This window comes from Octodon degus, unplaced genomic scaffold (genome assembly GCF_000260255.1).
Source record: "Octodon degus isolate 3935 unplaced genomic scaffold, OctDeg1.0 scaffold00198, whole genome shotgun sequence".
NCBI classification, from domain to species: domain Eukaryota; kingdom Metazoa; phylum Chordata; class Mammalia; order Rodentia; family Octodontidae; genus Octodon; species Octodon degus.
The window spans coordinates 2319158-2336008 of record NW_004524774.1 but is presented as its reverse complement, the minus strand read 5'-3'; the positions used below and the strand labels follow the sequence as shown (position 1 = coordinate 2336008).

Genomic DNA, 16851 nt, shown 5'->3' with positions numbered 1-16851 from the left:
GTTGCATTTTGTGCCACTTACATGAAGAAGAGCTGTTTATCTCTAATATTCAGAAAAAGGCACTAAATTTTCATTTTAAAATGCTTAATTACCTGTATAAACAGAGAAATAAAGGAGTGAAACTCAAGTTCATATAGGTCTCGAAATCACTTTTCTTTTTCTAAATGAGCAGAAAAGTCTCAATGTTACAAGCTATTGTATGTCCATAGTCCAACTGTCTGTATTTTTTTTTTATTTTAGGGAAGGGTCTATAAGGCCTCACTACTAGATTGGACTCATAGTGATTCTCCTGTTTACAGCCTCCCAAGTGCTGGGATTATAGGCAGGCACTACCACGTTCAGTCTCAATTGCTGTCTCAGTGTGCCCTGCAGGTGGGGCCAGCACGGGAGGCCTGGGGACTGAACTCTGGCCCCTGCCCCTGCTTGCAGGTACTTTAATCCACTGAACTATTTGGCCAGCCACTCCAAAAGCCAAGTGTAAAAGACAATATTCAAAAGAACAAGGGGATCAGCAATTAAATTCAAATATATGAGGCAAGAACCAAAGTCAAAAAGTAAAAAAAGGTTGTTACTAGACACAGGACACTATAGAACACTTGAATGAAAAAATCTAATCAATATTGAAGAGAAACTTTCATATTACGTGTCACCATGTGATCAGTTATATAACTCATGCTTACTTTTCTTCTTTTATTAATACATGTGTGCAGTACACATGTTTATGTTCCTTCACTTCACTTCTTTTTTTTGTGGCCAGCTCTGCCTGTCCTAGGGGTGCGGCAGATGTGGCATGTGGTGCTGGGGATCAAACCATGGTCCCTGTGCTTGCCTAAGCTTACCTAAGCAGTCACTTATAGTCTGCTGAGCTAGCTCGCCGGCTTCTGTTCATTCACTTCTTAATCCTTACATTCCTTCATTTGATCCTTACGTTTCTATTCTTCTCAATCTCCTTATTGCTTAAGAAATATTTATCTCATAACTTCTGTAATCTTCTCGGCATACCGATACTAACCATCCTCTGATTGCCTTTCACAATGTATATGTGCTCTTGGAAAATGTATGAATACACACACAAAGAGAAAAAACTCTCAGACAAAAAAAATTTAAAAAACACTTCTAATGTTAATCATTTCCTTTAAGTACTTGGTTACATAAGATTGCATTTTGTTTTGGTTGTTTTGGATATAATCATGCCTTATAGGACTTACCTTACAAAGTTACAGGGGATTCAGATGAAATTCTTCGAAAAATGGCAATCTTTCTGATCTAATTGTTCTCTTGTCTATTCTACCTCATTCAAAACATCATAAAACAAAACTTAGGTTGCTAGTATAAGAATAACACACATACAAATTCATACAGACTGTATCATAGACTATTAAGTGTAAAATTAGCCACAGATACAGCAGGTAGATAGATAGACAGATACAAAGACTGACAAATAAACAGAATCTTTAAATAAATAAAGGATATTGTCATCTTTTCCACAAACTTATCGTGTTGATTTTCTGCTTGTGGGAATTTCTTGATGTCATGTTCCAGATGAACAATTTGCTGTTCCATGGTTGCAAGGTTGCTCTTGAGGATTTGAGCTGAAACTAAAGAACAATGTGCAAAACATTTAGACTCATTGACCAGGTATTCCATTGAACAACCAAAAACAGTATCATTTGAAGTATTTTTTAATGTGGAGAAAAATTCTTTGGAGTTAATTCACATTTTGCTGAATTACTGCTCATAAAAATTGTACTAGATATAAAATAAAAAATGTATATTATAATATACCAAATCATTATGTTAATCTTTTTTTAATGTATTTGGTACAGGGTCTCACTATGTAGCTTGAATTCATAGCGATCTTCCTGCTTTCAGCCTCCCCAGTGCTGGGATTAGAGGCCTGTGTCACCACACCCAGTCTCAAAACATTATATTTAATATGGGGATGTCACTATTTTACTCAGCCATTAGTTCAAATCTGTTTCCATTTAAATTCATTGATGGAATTCCTAATATTGCATTTTTTAAATCTAATTTGAAGATTAAACAGAAACTAAAACTCAAGGAAGCCTTCTCATTAAAGTATATTCTTGGCTTTATAAATGATTTAAAGTTAAATTACATAAAAGAATCAATTGTTTTACTTTTGTTGTCATACCTTGAAGTCAATAAACTAACACCTATGGTAAAGTTCCCATTTTTAGTGGTTTTCACAGTCAAAGAATATGAAAAATAACTATTGGTATGAAAAAAGAATTCAAAGCAAATTGCACTGAACACATATACACCTAGACCCACAATGGGTGCCTTTGAACAGTGTAACAGTTGCTTTAATTACCCCAACATACTTGGCATTTTTCTCTCATTAAAAGCTAATCATTTTAAGCAGTGTATTCAAATGCCTCCTAAATATAGGTACTTTCTAGACCTCTCATGGTGTGCTTTCATAGTGCTACCTTGAAAAATTACTATTTTATACATATTCTAATACTGCATAACTGCTAATCATATACAAAAGCACTATCAACCTCAACAGTACGTGTCAGAATAATAGCTGAAGAAAAACAATGTTACAACTTGATAGGTAGCTGTGACATGGATTTTTAAAGTTGGGCTTCTAAAATACCATTCTTTCATTAAAGACTGTACAGTACAAAAGAAAAATATTACAATTCTTTTTTTATAAATAAATTTTGTCTCATTCAGAGATAGATCAGTATTACAATGAAAAATTCCAGAGACTAACAAAATCAACAGCCTGGAAAATTTCAACCAGACTATGCTGACAAAAAATCATCACACTGACACAAACTTTATAACTGAGCAAGGAGAAATCACCTCAAATATACATGTAAGTTGAGGAGATTGAAAAATCATACACCAACACTAAAAAACATTTTTTCTTTTATTCTGTCAGTTTAAGTATCTGTCCAATGTTGTTCCAAATTTTTAGGTCTTCCAACCTTTGAAATTGTTCTTTCCAAGTTGAAGAGAGTTTTGTCTTGCAAAAAATATGCTGATGGTTCAGCAATCACTTCTTGCTTTATTAAAGTATATGTTTGTCAGGAAGAAAGTAATTCTGATTTTGATTTTTTTTTCACTTAACATTTCCTTATTTATCCCAATTATTGAATATGATTTTTTTCTTCCTTGTTTGGCTGAAAAATGAGAGCTATATACTGTTTGCTTGTTTCACTCAAGTTTCATGGACATGAAGGGGTTCAAGGCAAACTACCTCAAAATATGGCAACTTGTAGCAGGACAGTCCTATGAAATTTTCTTTTCTTGCCTCTTGTTTTCATTTATTACCTTTTTTAAAAAACAAACATTTACTTGAGAGACAGTATAGCAGTAATTTATATGACATGAGAAGCAGTACATATTTAGAAGACCAGAATGACAAGCATTCCAAGTATGGCCCTAGTATTATACATTGCTATCTTCAGTGCAGTTGCTTAGTTCACAGGTATCAGGACTGACCTTGTCAGATACAGAAGTTACATTTCTTGTTATATAGGTCTTGCTTTATCTTGATCTTAACTATCCAGCAGAAAAGTATAAAAATGAGGTATAAAAAGTAAAGTCATAATAATATGCTAAGGTGTAAAAGGCTCAAGTCAACAACTTGACATTGCTAGTCCTACAGATAGCCAACTACTATTATGGACAACTGGACTATATTGGATTATTTTGCTCAAATGACACACCTACAATATTTAAATGGCAATGGAATACCCATCTCTGACAAAACTAACCAAAAACGGTGATACAAATGGAGGACCATTTTGTATTTGTATATACAAAATAGTTAGGATAGATATACAGCTACTTTCTCTTAATTCAATGAGAAGAAAGGTTTGTACTAATAGAGTTTGGACAGGATATCATGTCTGCATCTTGTACTATGAATAACAACTATGAAGACAACAATATTCAACGTATCAATTATTGTAACTGTCTTATTAACCTATTTTGAAACTTTCTCATTGCTATTTATTCTCAATAAAATTAATTATATGGCCCCTTGTCATATTGAGTATTGTAATCCAAACCAGTTTATAAAACCCTCATGTGATATAGGCCCTTCTAAACCCTGAGGAAAGGAACATTCTAATGTATGGAAATGAGGTAACAAAGACAGGAATCTTTTTTCAATTTTCTGGTACTGGGAATCATACTCAGGATCTTGGGCTTGCCTGGAAGATGTCCTACTACTGAGATACACCCCTAGCCCAAAGAAACAAAGTGAATGAATATGTCCTGCTAAATTGCTCTCAGTCTATTATACACAGCTCGTAAGTTTTGTTCTCTGTATAACATTTTTCCAGAACTCTACATTCCTAACCAAAACTTCTACAAAAAAGGTTTCTTTCCGGTCTTCATTTCTTAAATTAAATTAAAATTTTAATTTCAAAATTAAAATTAATCTGTATCCTTTCATTAATCTCGTTTTTGTTACAGGGGCTCAGCCAAGGAACCTAAAGTGTGCAGAAGGAAAAGTTGTTTTCTTTTCCTTCTACAGAAGAAATAAGTGCAAGATAACTTTCTGGAATAAACAAAATGGCCCTGAAGGCCAGGTTTACACCACAGTGATAATCCCCCCCCCTCAAATGAAATCAACAGTAATGCCACTAGTAAAAAGGGAAATTATACTAATTTCATCTCCTAAGAACAGGTACTACACTTGATCTTAGCCAAAAGGCCGAGAAGCGATCATCTCCTAAGTATTCAATCAATTTCTGATATATGAAAGAAGTCTAGGTGAGTTAAAAAACAAGAGAATATTTTTAATACAGTAAAACTTTTGTTGTAAAGTTGAATTCTGAACAAATCAATATTTTGAGAACACTTGTTCTTCCCAATTTTACATTTCCAATCCTTAATCTTCTATAAATCCTTCCAGATCTCAATTCCAAATTCTTTACTATTTCATATTGTAGGGACAGAAGAATCCCTGTGGAGGGTTACAAGACCTGAGCCCTTGGGTAGAAAAAGCAGTTTCTGTGTAGCTATAAACAGCAAGGAGCTTTCAAGCAATTTTATGGTTTGAAGTTGACAGGCTGTGGTTTTGACACCTGCCTCTGTGCGGCCAACACTGTCCCTCCTAGTGCAGGTTGCCATGCCTACCCCCCCCCCAATAGCTCACAAGACCAAATCCATAGCAATAAGTCCAAAATCAAATCAATCAAGTGTCAAGCCTCAGGGGTATGGAGACAGAGCCATACCCCATCAAACAGAAGCACAACCCCAGATTCAGTGGTGTCCTAGCTATGAGACCCCCATTTCTCTGGAGTGGCTTTTTATCACTTCCTCTTGTAATACCTACAATAAAATGACTTTTGGTTTGCACAGGACTTTTCTCACCCCTTTTCCTCTTTCTACATTGGAGAGGCAAGGCCAGCAGTGGGGCCCCACATTTTCATTTATCTCCGGGCCTCACACATTACATAGTTGGTTGTGGTCCCCAGAAGAAACAAATGTAACTTGGATCACCTAATAAGAGAGAGTGAAGTTCACTTACTTGCTGGCTCCTTCATATTTCCTATTATTTTACTGATGAAATGTTTCCATTTCTAGGCGTATTAAGTTCTTCCTCCAGCTGGGAAGCAAATGGCCAGAGTTTAGAGAGGAGAGAGTAGAGTTGGCAAAGAAGAGTGCCCAGTACTAGGAGGTTACATAAGATCAAGAACAGAGTACTCCTTCTATCCAAAGTTGCTTATTCAATTTTTGATAATTGACATCATTGTAACAATTTTTTTTTTTTTGGCAGAACCAGGGATTGAACTCAGGCCATTGTGCTTGCCAGGTAAGTGCTTATTCCACTGAGCCATCTCCCCTGCCCCAATTTTTTAGTTATAATCAGTCTACTTGAACTCCTACTAGTTAGTCCACTTTTGCCTGGTACTAACAATGATCAAATAAACTCTTTTACAGGAAAAGTATCACCTTTATTTTGTTAGTCTATGCAGGCTATAGAAACTTCAACTAGTCTTTTCTATGATATATAATTATTTAAATTAAGACATAATATTTATTAATAACTATGTGCTAGATATCATTATAAGTAGTTTCATGTGTCAACACATCTATTCATAGTAAAAATTCCATGAGATATATACTCGTAAGGAAGAGTATAATATGAACAAAGAGGTATCTTCCCAAGAAAATTACAAATGTGAAGCAATGTCTCTGGATAGAACAGTACCTTGAAACAAAAGCTGTGCTCTTTAGCATTCTTTGGTGTAAGCACCTATTCCTCACATATGTGGCCATGGCTGAGGGTCGTGTGCTAGGAATAGTCTTACAACTCAGATAGACCTTGTGGTTTCGAACCTCACCTACACCAATTATTAGTTAGCCTACTCTGATCAAGTAGTTTGTAGCTTTCTGATTTGCTAAGTGGAGACAATAATACCATCCATAAAGACTGGCAATTCAATTTAAATGATTTTATCTTTCCTAAATCACTTATACTTGGTAAATAACAAGTAATCCTTAAATGTCTGTTTCATGTTTCATTATTCTTGCATTTATATCTTCTTTATTATTATTATATTTATTTAGTTATTTGGTACAGGGTCTTGCTACGCAACTTAGACTCATAGTGATCCTCCTGTATCAGCCTCCCTAGTGCTGGGATTACAGGCATGTGCCACTATGCCTGGTTTCTATATTCTACTTTGTGACAAAAATTCTACTGTCTATGCCAACAAGAATTAAGTTGTGCCACCATAAAAATTCTACTCTCAGTGTTCCACTTGCCACCCCTACAATGCTTGGTTTTTCTTTAATTTTGGCCTTTTTTCTAACCACAAGACTGAAATTTGTGTTTTCTGTTTTAGGTTTTGCCAAATACATGGAATTTTAGGTCGGGAAGCAGTGACATTTACGCTAATGAACAGCCAATTAGTTACAAATATTAGCAAGTTTCAAATTGTAAAGAATATTCTTGAAAACTAAAAGCTACAAAATAAGTCTTTATCTCCTTGGAGACATTTAAAAATAATTACTTTGACTTTCTAGATTTTCTAAAAGATAATAAAATAATTAACATGTGCTTACCTACCTGATTATTTATCTTGAATACATTTGCATCTATCTAAAAAGTTGGAGTCAAAATTAGCTCATGACCTACCGTACTTTAAAAATTTATTAATTCATGTGTGTATGTGTATGTGTGTGTGAGAGAAATGAGGTGGGGGAGAGAGACAGAGACAGAGAGAGACAGAAAGACAGATACAATGATGATAGGAAAAAAAGAGATAGATATATTTTTATTGGAGGTGGCAGAGAGTGGAGGGGAGCTGAAACTGCACGAATATTTTAAGCACCCGAGTGGGTTAGAAATGCTTGTCTTCTGCATAGCCTCAGCCTCAGGGTATATTTTTGTGCCTGTCATTATATTACTTCACTAGTATAAATTAGGGAGTCTTTAATGACAGTGCAAACATTTTCTATCTGAGTAAATTCCCACTACAGGCATTTTCAAAGACTGATTAGTCAGTCTGGTGGCACTTTAATTTTTTTCTATCATTTCATTTTTTACATCTGCTATTGAATTATTGAATCTGAATTATAACACTAAAAATTAAATTATAGCTATTGGGTTTTTTATTATGGCTTTCGTTCATGTACTCCATAAATAACCTTTTAAGCTTAGTATACTCTCTTGAGTTATATGTAGGAGAAACTTTCCCCACAAATCTTACTTATCTACTTGCTTTAGTTGAAAAACATACACATACTTTTTCTTCTGTTTCAAAGAAGTGTATGCTCATGACCTGGTACTCATTCAAAACATTTTAAGTGACAGACTGTCTAATCTATGATTTTAAGAAGGACAAAATATAAGATAAATTTAAGTGAGATTTTGATTGGAAATATTTTTCAATTACAAAGCACATAAGAGAATTAATGTGCACTAAAGGGAAATAGATACACAGGGCTTTGGTAACTTTCTCTAGATTGTATTCAGGATGTGTACATTTAATGCAAATATAAAAACTTTTCTAGAAACTTGTGAGGTTTTTTTTCTAGAAACCAAATACCCCTGTTAATTTTAACCATTTAGAAAGTAAAGATACTCCTTTTATCTTTCCTTTCTGAAAGCCTAAGTAAAAATTTCCTTTGTCAAGTCTATTTGAGAATAGGCCCAAATACAAGTATAAGGATTCTAAACCTTTCCTTATCTGAATATATTTAGCTGAAGAATTATAATCAGACAAGGGGCACACCATTACAGTGACTCATCCAGAAGGCATGTTAAAAAGGAAAGGAACATTACAAATACCCTGAACAATAGGCACGGTTGTATTCTTTCTTAAGTATATTCATAAGTTAATAGTTTAACTTTATATCAATGTTATACATAAAAATGAAACAAATGTGTTTATATACTAACAATAGCAAAAGCTCATCACTGTGTGCCTCTTTGGCTTCTAAAATTATGAAATCCTTATAAGAAAAACAATTGTTAGAAAATGACTCATTTTAATAGGAAAAAGTTGTTAAAAAATTTATCTTAATGGAACATGTAACTTACATAGTATCTTTCAAATTTAAAAATATGCACCCTGGACTGGACTAAAAATTCAGTAGTAGAGAACTTGCCTAGCATACATAAGGCCGAGGGTTAAATTCCTAACAGCAATAAAATGATGATGATGATGATGATGATAATATTAATATTAAGTAAAATTTGTACAATTTGTCTCTGATACATGCTCAAAAATACCATCATTTGCCCTCTAACACAAGTTCCTGAGGATACAGTAGTTTTTCTAAATTGGATTCATAGTATGGCCTGACTAAGGCTGAGATAGAGGAACATCAATATGAAAACTGCATTTTTATTTTCATTCTAAAAGTTCACTAAGTATATTTGAACAACTGGGTTCCTATCTTTGTAGAAGCTCTCATTCTGCTCAACCTGAATGCATTTTAAAAAAATAGAAATGGGGTTTTTAATAAAAAAGGAATGAAAACAAACTTATCAACTAGCAGAAAGTATGGCAGAAGGACAGCTGGGTAGAGGAGGAGCAAGGAGACATGTGAAAACCTCTAAATAATTGTTTGCTACAATAAAAAAATTCTGTAGCCTGACCATGGAACCAACAGCAGTGCACAGCTGCCTGGGAAGAAGTGCACTCCCATCACCTGCTGACACTTCCCCAACTGCAACTGTTATTCTGCCTGTAGTAAAGTGTAAAATCAAAGCTCAAAAAACAAACTGAAATCTCCTACTCTTGTTGACAGCTCAAGGTCAGGATTGGAACTACATATGCAAGTTGATGCTTCTAAAAGCAACACTGGATATAATCATGTTGAACTAATTTGTTCTCATAGGAAGCACAAGTTTGAACAGAGAAGAATCTTCACTAAAGAAGATTTGTTTCCTTCCTTCATAATAAAAAATCCTCCATGCATGCACACCTCAAATTTCAGTGGGTCAAGTATGTATTGAATGAGGATTAGGTTATGCTGAATTTTCCTCACGAAGAGTTTATTTAAATGATTGAAATTATATTCTTCTTACAAAACCTTCAAATGCTGATAAGTCCTTCAAATGCTGATTGTCCTATGCTAATGTCTTCACTTGTCAAAACTATTTTATGCATTTTTCCTCTTAGACTTAGGACACTAATGGCAAAATTGAACACTGTCAAAGGTAGCTACTTAATATGATGATATAAGGGCTTAAAATTAATTAGTAAAATTAAGGAAAAATAAAGGCTATGAAAAATGTCAAGTTGTTCAACAAGAGTGGAATATGAAAATCCTATTTTGAGAAATTCGTATTTACATTCATAAAATTTTGAATTTTGATATATGCCTATATGTATGTTTACTCTGAATGTATTGTAATTGAGTAAATATTATTTTAAAAATCACAAACATATAGAAAACAACTTATTTAATGTTGTCAAAATTCTGATAAACCAGGTGTGATATAATAAGCACCAGTTCACACCAAGACAATGATCTGCTTCTTGATCATCTTTCACATAATGCTTTCACCTGTGTAATCACTTAATGGTACCTTTATTAATATGTCCATATTTACGGGAATTTTCTATCTTCAATAATGTGTTAACAATAAGGTCATATGCATTGATAAATCATTTGAGTAGATATTTTCTTTTAGATGCTTTTTGGCACAAATTAAATGTAAGTCAGTAGTGTCTTCATAAAGTTATAATTTAAAAGAATGTTGGCCTTCTTGGGCATAACTTTGTGATCATGGCCAAATTTTTCATGAACAGTATTTCTGAATTCATTAGGGAAATTAAAGGGATTATATAATGTGGCATCGTTATTCTTCTACTGGGCAGTTCTTTGGAAACCAGATTAATGTATGAACACCACAGGAATGTACAAATACAAAGTTATCACTTTTCATTTGAACTCAATGAAGTTATCATGACATCAATGACATTATACCAAAGTCATAATAATAAAACCAATGCTACGCACTCCACATTAGTGCTACATGGATTACCAATCATTCTGTTGGATAATAGGGTTATAGATCAGACAAAGATGGTTGCACAGGTATATTAATCCTATGATTTTATTTTCCTTATTCATTAATTAACAATAATAATAATAGGAATCCTATATGATGAGAAATAAGAGATTGGCAATGGGAATTAAAGCAATTAGACACATATAATTGTGATATTTTTAAGTTCCTACTCATCAGTTGATAAGGCTTGACAGTTATCTAGGTATTATCACTTCATAAATCTACTATGTTTTACTTAATTTTCCCACTAAACAAACAATGGATTAAAAAATGAAGATGAGGTTTAAGAAGCAGAATGGGTCTTCTAGGCCATGATCAAGAGTTTAGGTGTCAGTCTAAGCACAGTGGGAAAACACAAAAGTGATTTAAGCAGGAGTTGATTAAATGTATGCTTTGAAAAAGAAAACTGTGAAAAATGGATGGAAGGGTCAAGAATATAAACAGAGAGAACAGGAAACAATTGTAGGTTAGGCAGGAGATGACAGTGGCTTCCATTAGAATGTACAATTGTAGCTTGCTACATAGTTTAAGAAGTGGAGCTTATAGAATTTAAGGCAGACAAGGGTTGGTGAGATAGCTCGCAGACTGAGTGCCTGTTTAGGCAAGTGCAGGGACTGGAGTTCAATTCCCAGCACCACATGCTGTGCTGGCCCCTGCCCTAGGCATGCTGAGCCAGCCACCTACACTGAGTGTGGTGGTGCATGCCTGGAATCCCAGCGATGGGGAGACTGAAAACAGGAGGATCACTATGAATTTGAGCTGCACAGTGAGATTCTGTAACAAATAAATAAAAATTACAATTCAAAGTAGAAAAATATGAGAGATAAGAAAAGAAATAGCTAATGATAGTGACTGGGTTCTTCAACGTTGATGAAAAACAGTTTTGAGAGGAGATTTGCAGGAAAAGATCAAATGTTCAGATTTAGGCCTATGAAGTTTCACATGTCCAAACTTTCCAACTTGAGATTTCAACAAATTAGTTAAACCAAGAGCACAGACTAGAGGTCTGAGTTCAACACACGAAATGGCAAGATATTTGTGTATAGATCACATTTTAGCACAGATACATTGTTCTTTTAAATATTAATATTTCTAGATGTCAAGTGAGGTCATTTTTTCTTTGGGCTATGCTTGTAATTTATTAATTTTTCTTGTTACTCTGCCCTTATATCTGCTAACCAAAACTGCACAAGTACTGTGGATATTTCTACTAAGACATTTTTAAAGAAAAAAACAGTAAAATGATACAGAATTTCAAAAAAAGATGATAGGAAATTAACAATGATTATAATATTGCATATTATTATCTTCAATATAGTTGCTCAGATTACCAGCTACAGGCATGTAAGATTGGTCAAACAATATAAACACTAACTGTTCCTTTCAATGAATTAACACAAATTAGTAAAACAATTTTCCTTCTACCGAAGTCTTACTGTGAAACTTCTCTTGAAACAAATGTTTCCAAAAACAATTCTGGTGTTAATTACATTTGGAAGTGAAGGGAATTCATTCAATTTTAAAAAACCTGCAAAACTCTTTAAAATATAAAAATGGATATTAAAATTCACCCAAAGGGAGGAGAAACTTGAAAAATCTGATATCTGTTTATTCATAAGACACATGATTGGTACATTAATACTTCCACAAAGGGAAAGAGTTGAGCCTAGTCAAAGTGTATTTCAACATTCTTCTGTCCCTCTCTGTCTCCCACTCTCTCCACTTTTGATATTGAATACTATGATTTCCTGGTTGTAGTTCTACAATCTTCTTTTACAGTATATATCTTCATCACTTTCAGTATTGATTTTCTTGGGCAGTCATTGAAATTAATTGTTGAGGTGGTAAGCACTTCTTTTAAGGCAAAATTCACTGTTTATATATTTCAATTAAATTTGAACAATATAATGAGCATTCCTGGATGAAGTGAGTCGATAAGGATGCTGAGCACACTTGCTGTTGTTCCCACATTGGTAATTCTGTTGCTGCCCTGTATGTAATACAGTCCTTCAACAAGCTTATCTCTTCAGAATCTAATATTCTATCAACTTCAAAAGGTCCACCATTACTATATCAATAAGTTAGCAAGTTACATTTGCCACTATAATCTCTAGGCTTTAGTATTCTAAAACAAAGTTATAACAGTTACAGCATATGTTACCCAAAATATTTTCTGAATATTTACATATCTTCTGTGAGGCTAGTAATAGAGTTTTAAAAACTTACAAATCAATACAGATGATAATTACTTTCAAACTAAATGTTATTAATTAATTATGTAGGTCTATCAATCTCCCACAAAATTTGAAGGCAATTACTATTTCAATTATCAACTATGGCTGATTGTTTGAAAATTATAGAGTAATATGTTTATGGATATTACCACAGGAAAATGATGCAATCAGATGTCACCATAGAATCATTTAATGATAAAACAATTTAGAGGCAGATATTATATAGATTTTCTTGCTGAACAATCTTTCCAGTAATAGAAAGTAGCCAGTCAATATAAAATATAATTCATTTTAATTTCTGTAGTGCTGGGGCTTGAGCCTTGCATATGCTAGACAAGTATTCTACCACTGAGTTATATCCTTATCTCTAAAATGTGTTTTGATATTTAAGAAACTATATTCAACCATAAATAAAATGAACTACTTTATCTAATCTTCATGTCACAAAATGCACCTGGTACAGTACTCGACATATAAAGTGCTGGCTGACTAAATGTTATTTGAATCTGAATCTCAATGAATATGTCCTACTAAATGGTCCTCATAGAAACACATGTCCAAATTAGCCAATAATGACATAATAAAATCTATTTACACATGATGCTAGACTTGTCTTTCAAAAAAAAACAAAACCTGGTTTTACCGCTATAAAGGTCAAAATGTTTCAGAAAGCTAGGTATTATGACAGAAACAATGCCCTTTGTAGTCATACACATGTATTTTTATTTCTTTTTTCACTATGTCTGGTGTCATTTGGGGCAAGTTAGTTATCCTTTGTGAACTTTAGTTTTTGATTATGGGAAAATAATTCTAACCTCATAAGGTTAACATAATTAAATGAAATAATATGTATGTAGCACTTACAAACACATTATTTTCATTTAGTTTTCTAAACAGATTTTTTATGTGTGCAAATATGAGAATATGAGTCCTCTAGCTATCCTCAGGGAATCCCTTGAACCTATAACTTCCATCTCTATTTGATTTTTACTTAATGTCTTGATCCAACATTTTCTCAACATCACAATTGACAGTAAGGAACTGCTAGTCTCCTGTCTTTGTCTCCTAGTTATTACCTGCCTGGAATGTCTTTCCCTTATTTCTGCCCTATGAATTTTCATACTTTTTAAAATTTTCATGGGTCTTAAAATGCAATTCCCTTCCAATAATCCCATAGTACAATATTTTTGCCTCTTATACAATTTTTTCACTTGCATTCCAATAGTTTATATGGCTTCTTCTCTCATCAGAATTGTAGTTCCTTGAATTCAGAAACTTTAAAAAAACACTGATGGACCTGGAGACATCGCATAGGGGCAGAGTGCTTAGTTCAATTCACAACACATGTAAAAAGAAAATTAGAAATGAAAATTTAAATCTTTCTGTTTTCAGTCCTTATATTTATCATACAGTAAATCCTTAACAACTGTATGTGAACAGAGACATCATTTTTCTCATCCAATTAGTAAAATTTTTTTAGAGGTGAACATCACTCTATGGTCTCAGGACACAGTTACAAAGCTCAAATACACTACTGATATGAAAACAAAGAATTATTTTCCAGAAGAGAACTACTTAAAGGGCTTAAAATTCTTACAACCTTTGACATAGTAATCCAAACTAAATTTTTCCAGAAAAATTCTTTCCAAAAAACAAACTAATTTTGTGTGAAAAAAATTTTTTGAGTGACAAATGATACAAACTAAATTACTAAGACAATAATTGCATTAAACTATAGTACAATGATATCATAGATTATAATGTGAAATCTATGAACAATTTTAATAACATAGAAAATGACTTCTAATTTCATATCAAATGAAAATGTTGTCACATGAAAGTATATAATTAGTATGATTTTAACTGTGAATGCATTTTGTATCTTTTTTTTTTCCTTTGGGGGGGATCAGGGATTGAACTCAGGACCCTGCACTTGCCAGGCAGGTACTTATTCTACTGAGCTATCTCCCTGCCCCTAGCATTTTGTATCTAATAAGCTCTTATAGTGAACAGAAACTAAGTTTGAGTAGTACCCCTATATTATTCATGCACATGTTCATTACACATGTTATTGCAGCAATGGTGAAACTTTTAGAGTTTTCAGAGATAACACAGCCCACTGTGGCATGCATGTCATAGGTGTGCCACTGCTAAGTTATAAGATTTCAATGCTTGGTATTAGGATGAGTTGATAGCTAACAAAGAAGGAAAATAACTTCCTTAAATATACATGATTTTCTATAGCAACAAATATAGCCCCCCCTCAAAAAAACCCCACTGGATAATGTATTGTGTTCTGAATATAGGAACTATCTCATCTGTCTTCTATAAACCCAAAATAACTTCTGAGGTACGGTTTTCAGAATATTCTCCCTGTTAAAAAAGTTATGAAGTCTTTTTAAACTGAAAAATAATGAATAAAACACAAAGGACTATAGATACTTTTGTATAATTCAAAAAGCAATGAGTCTGACTTTCAGAAGTCATACAAAGGAATGCTAATGAAATTTTTCATTTATCTATACAAGTGGGAAAATAATAGGCAATACAAATATGAACCAAATGCCCAGATTGGGCTGGCGAGATAGCTCAATGGATTTACTGCCTGCTTAGCCAAGCTCAAGGCCTGGGGTTTGACCCAGGCAACAAGGCCACACTGGCCCCACCCCCAGGTGTACTGAGCTGGATACTTAGATGGGATGAGGTTGTGCACACCTGTAATCCCAATCCCGGGGAGGCTGAAAACAGGAGGATATGTACAAGTACGAACTGCATAGTGAGACCTTCTACCAAATACCTTTTTCTTAAAAGCCCAGACTTTGAAATATTCTGACAAAAATATAGGTGGTTAGAAATACACATATAGTCTCATCAAAGGCTTTTCGGTATTTTTTTTTTTTTTTTCAATACATGGTTACCGTTTATGAAACAAGGCACAGGAAAGTGATAACGTTCTCTGGGCAGTATGAAATAATGACTGCATATACTAGACCCTCAATAGATGTACATACACATGATTTTGCTATTTCACATTGGGTCTGGCATGCTACTGCCATCAGGAAAATCTAGCTGGTTTCCTGAGTTAAGAATGCTTTTTACATTTTTTAAGTAGTTATAAAACAGAATAATATTCTGTGATACATGAAAATTGTATGAAACTCAAATTTCAATATCCATAAATAAATTTTTATTGGAATAGAGGCAGGCCCCTCAGTTTACATATGCCCATAGCTGCTTTTGCACTACAAAGACAGAGCTGAGTCCTTATGATGGGTATTTTAGGAAATACACAAGGCCTAAAACAATATCTGGCTCATTGCAGAAAATATTTGCTGACCCACGTTCTAGATTCATAAAACGCAACCTTGGGAGGGACATCAGTAATTTTCTAGTCCAGTTTTCTCATGAAGATATGAAAACAGAAAGAAATCAAAATTGGACTGCTTAGGAATACACAGCCATGTCTTTGGATTTTTAGTGTGTCTACAAATGTAACATAAATGAGTCTCTTTGCTAGGATGGAGTATATCTTTTGGGGGACATATGTACACTGTGAATCTCCTCACACGCAGTTAAATGTATAAGTTTATTACGCTAAATACATCAGTATAATACTTTAAATGAACCAAAACATGCATTTCATAACCTTAGCACAATATCTCAGACGTGATTAAGGCACACCTCACAAAATTTTCTTTAAAATCCTCAAATCAACTAAACAAATCATGAAATAGACATATTCACAAACCCAAAGCCAGGTCATCTACACGAATCAGTATAAACAGGAAAATCAGCCACACTAAAGCAACATGAAACTCCCTCTCAATAGCCAAATTATCACTTCTTAAAGTAAAGCAGAAGAATCTAAATTAAATTTTCCATTTACAACAAATTATACATTATCTCATCATACATCTTCCTTTTGGACTTTCTTTCTAAATATCCTATATCCAGATTTCTTTATACTTATTTTAAAATGATGTTACAATATATTAGGAAGTTACCAAGTTATAGACATCAGTGTTATTCTCTTCTTTCTGTTTCTATCTCTGTGTCTGTCTCTCTCTGTCTCTGTTTCTCTGTCTCTCTCTGTCT

At 33.6% G+C, this 16851-nt stretch overlaps 1 protein-coding gene and 1 non-coding gene across 6 annotated transcripts in view; both read right to left on the bottom strand.

Annotated features, from left to right (window-relative positions):
- Diaph2 (diaphanous related formin 2) overlaps positions 1-16851 on the bottom strand; it is an 890957-nt gene that overhangs the window by 328057 nt on the left and 546049 nt on the right. For all 5 annotated transcript variants that reach the window (XM_023704632.1, XM_023704633.1, XM_004644436.2 and 2 more), the window contains one exon: positions 1474-1598. In XM_023704632.1, coding sequence (XP_023560400.1) covers positions 1474-1598 — 125 coding nt within the window. The remainder of the gene's footprint in view (positions 1-1473; positions 1599-16851) is intronic.
- LOC111813554 lies at positions 4524-4711 on the bottom strand. Its single transcript, XR_002818780.1, has one exon. It is a non-coding gene; the product is annotated as a U2 spliceosomal RNA (small nuclear RNA).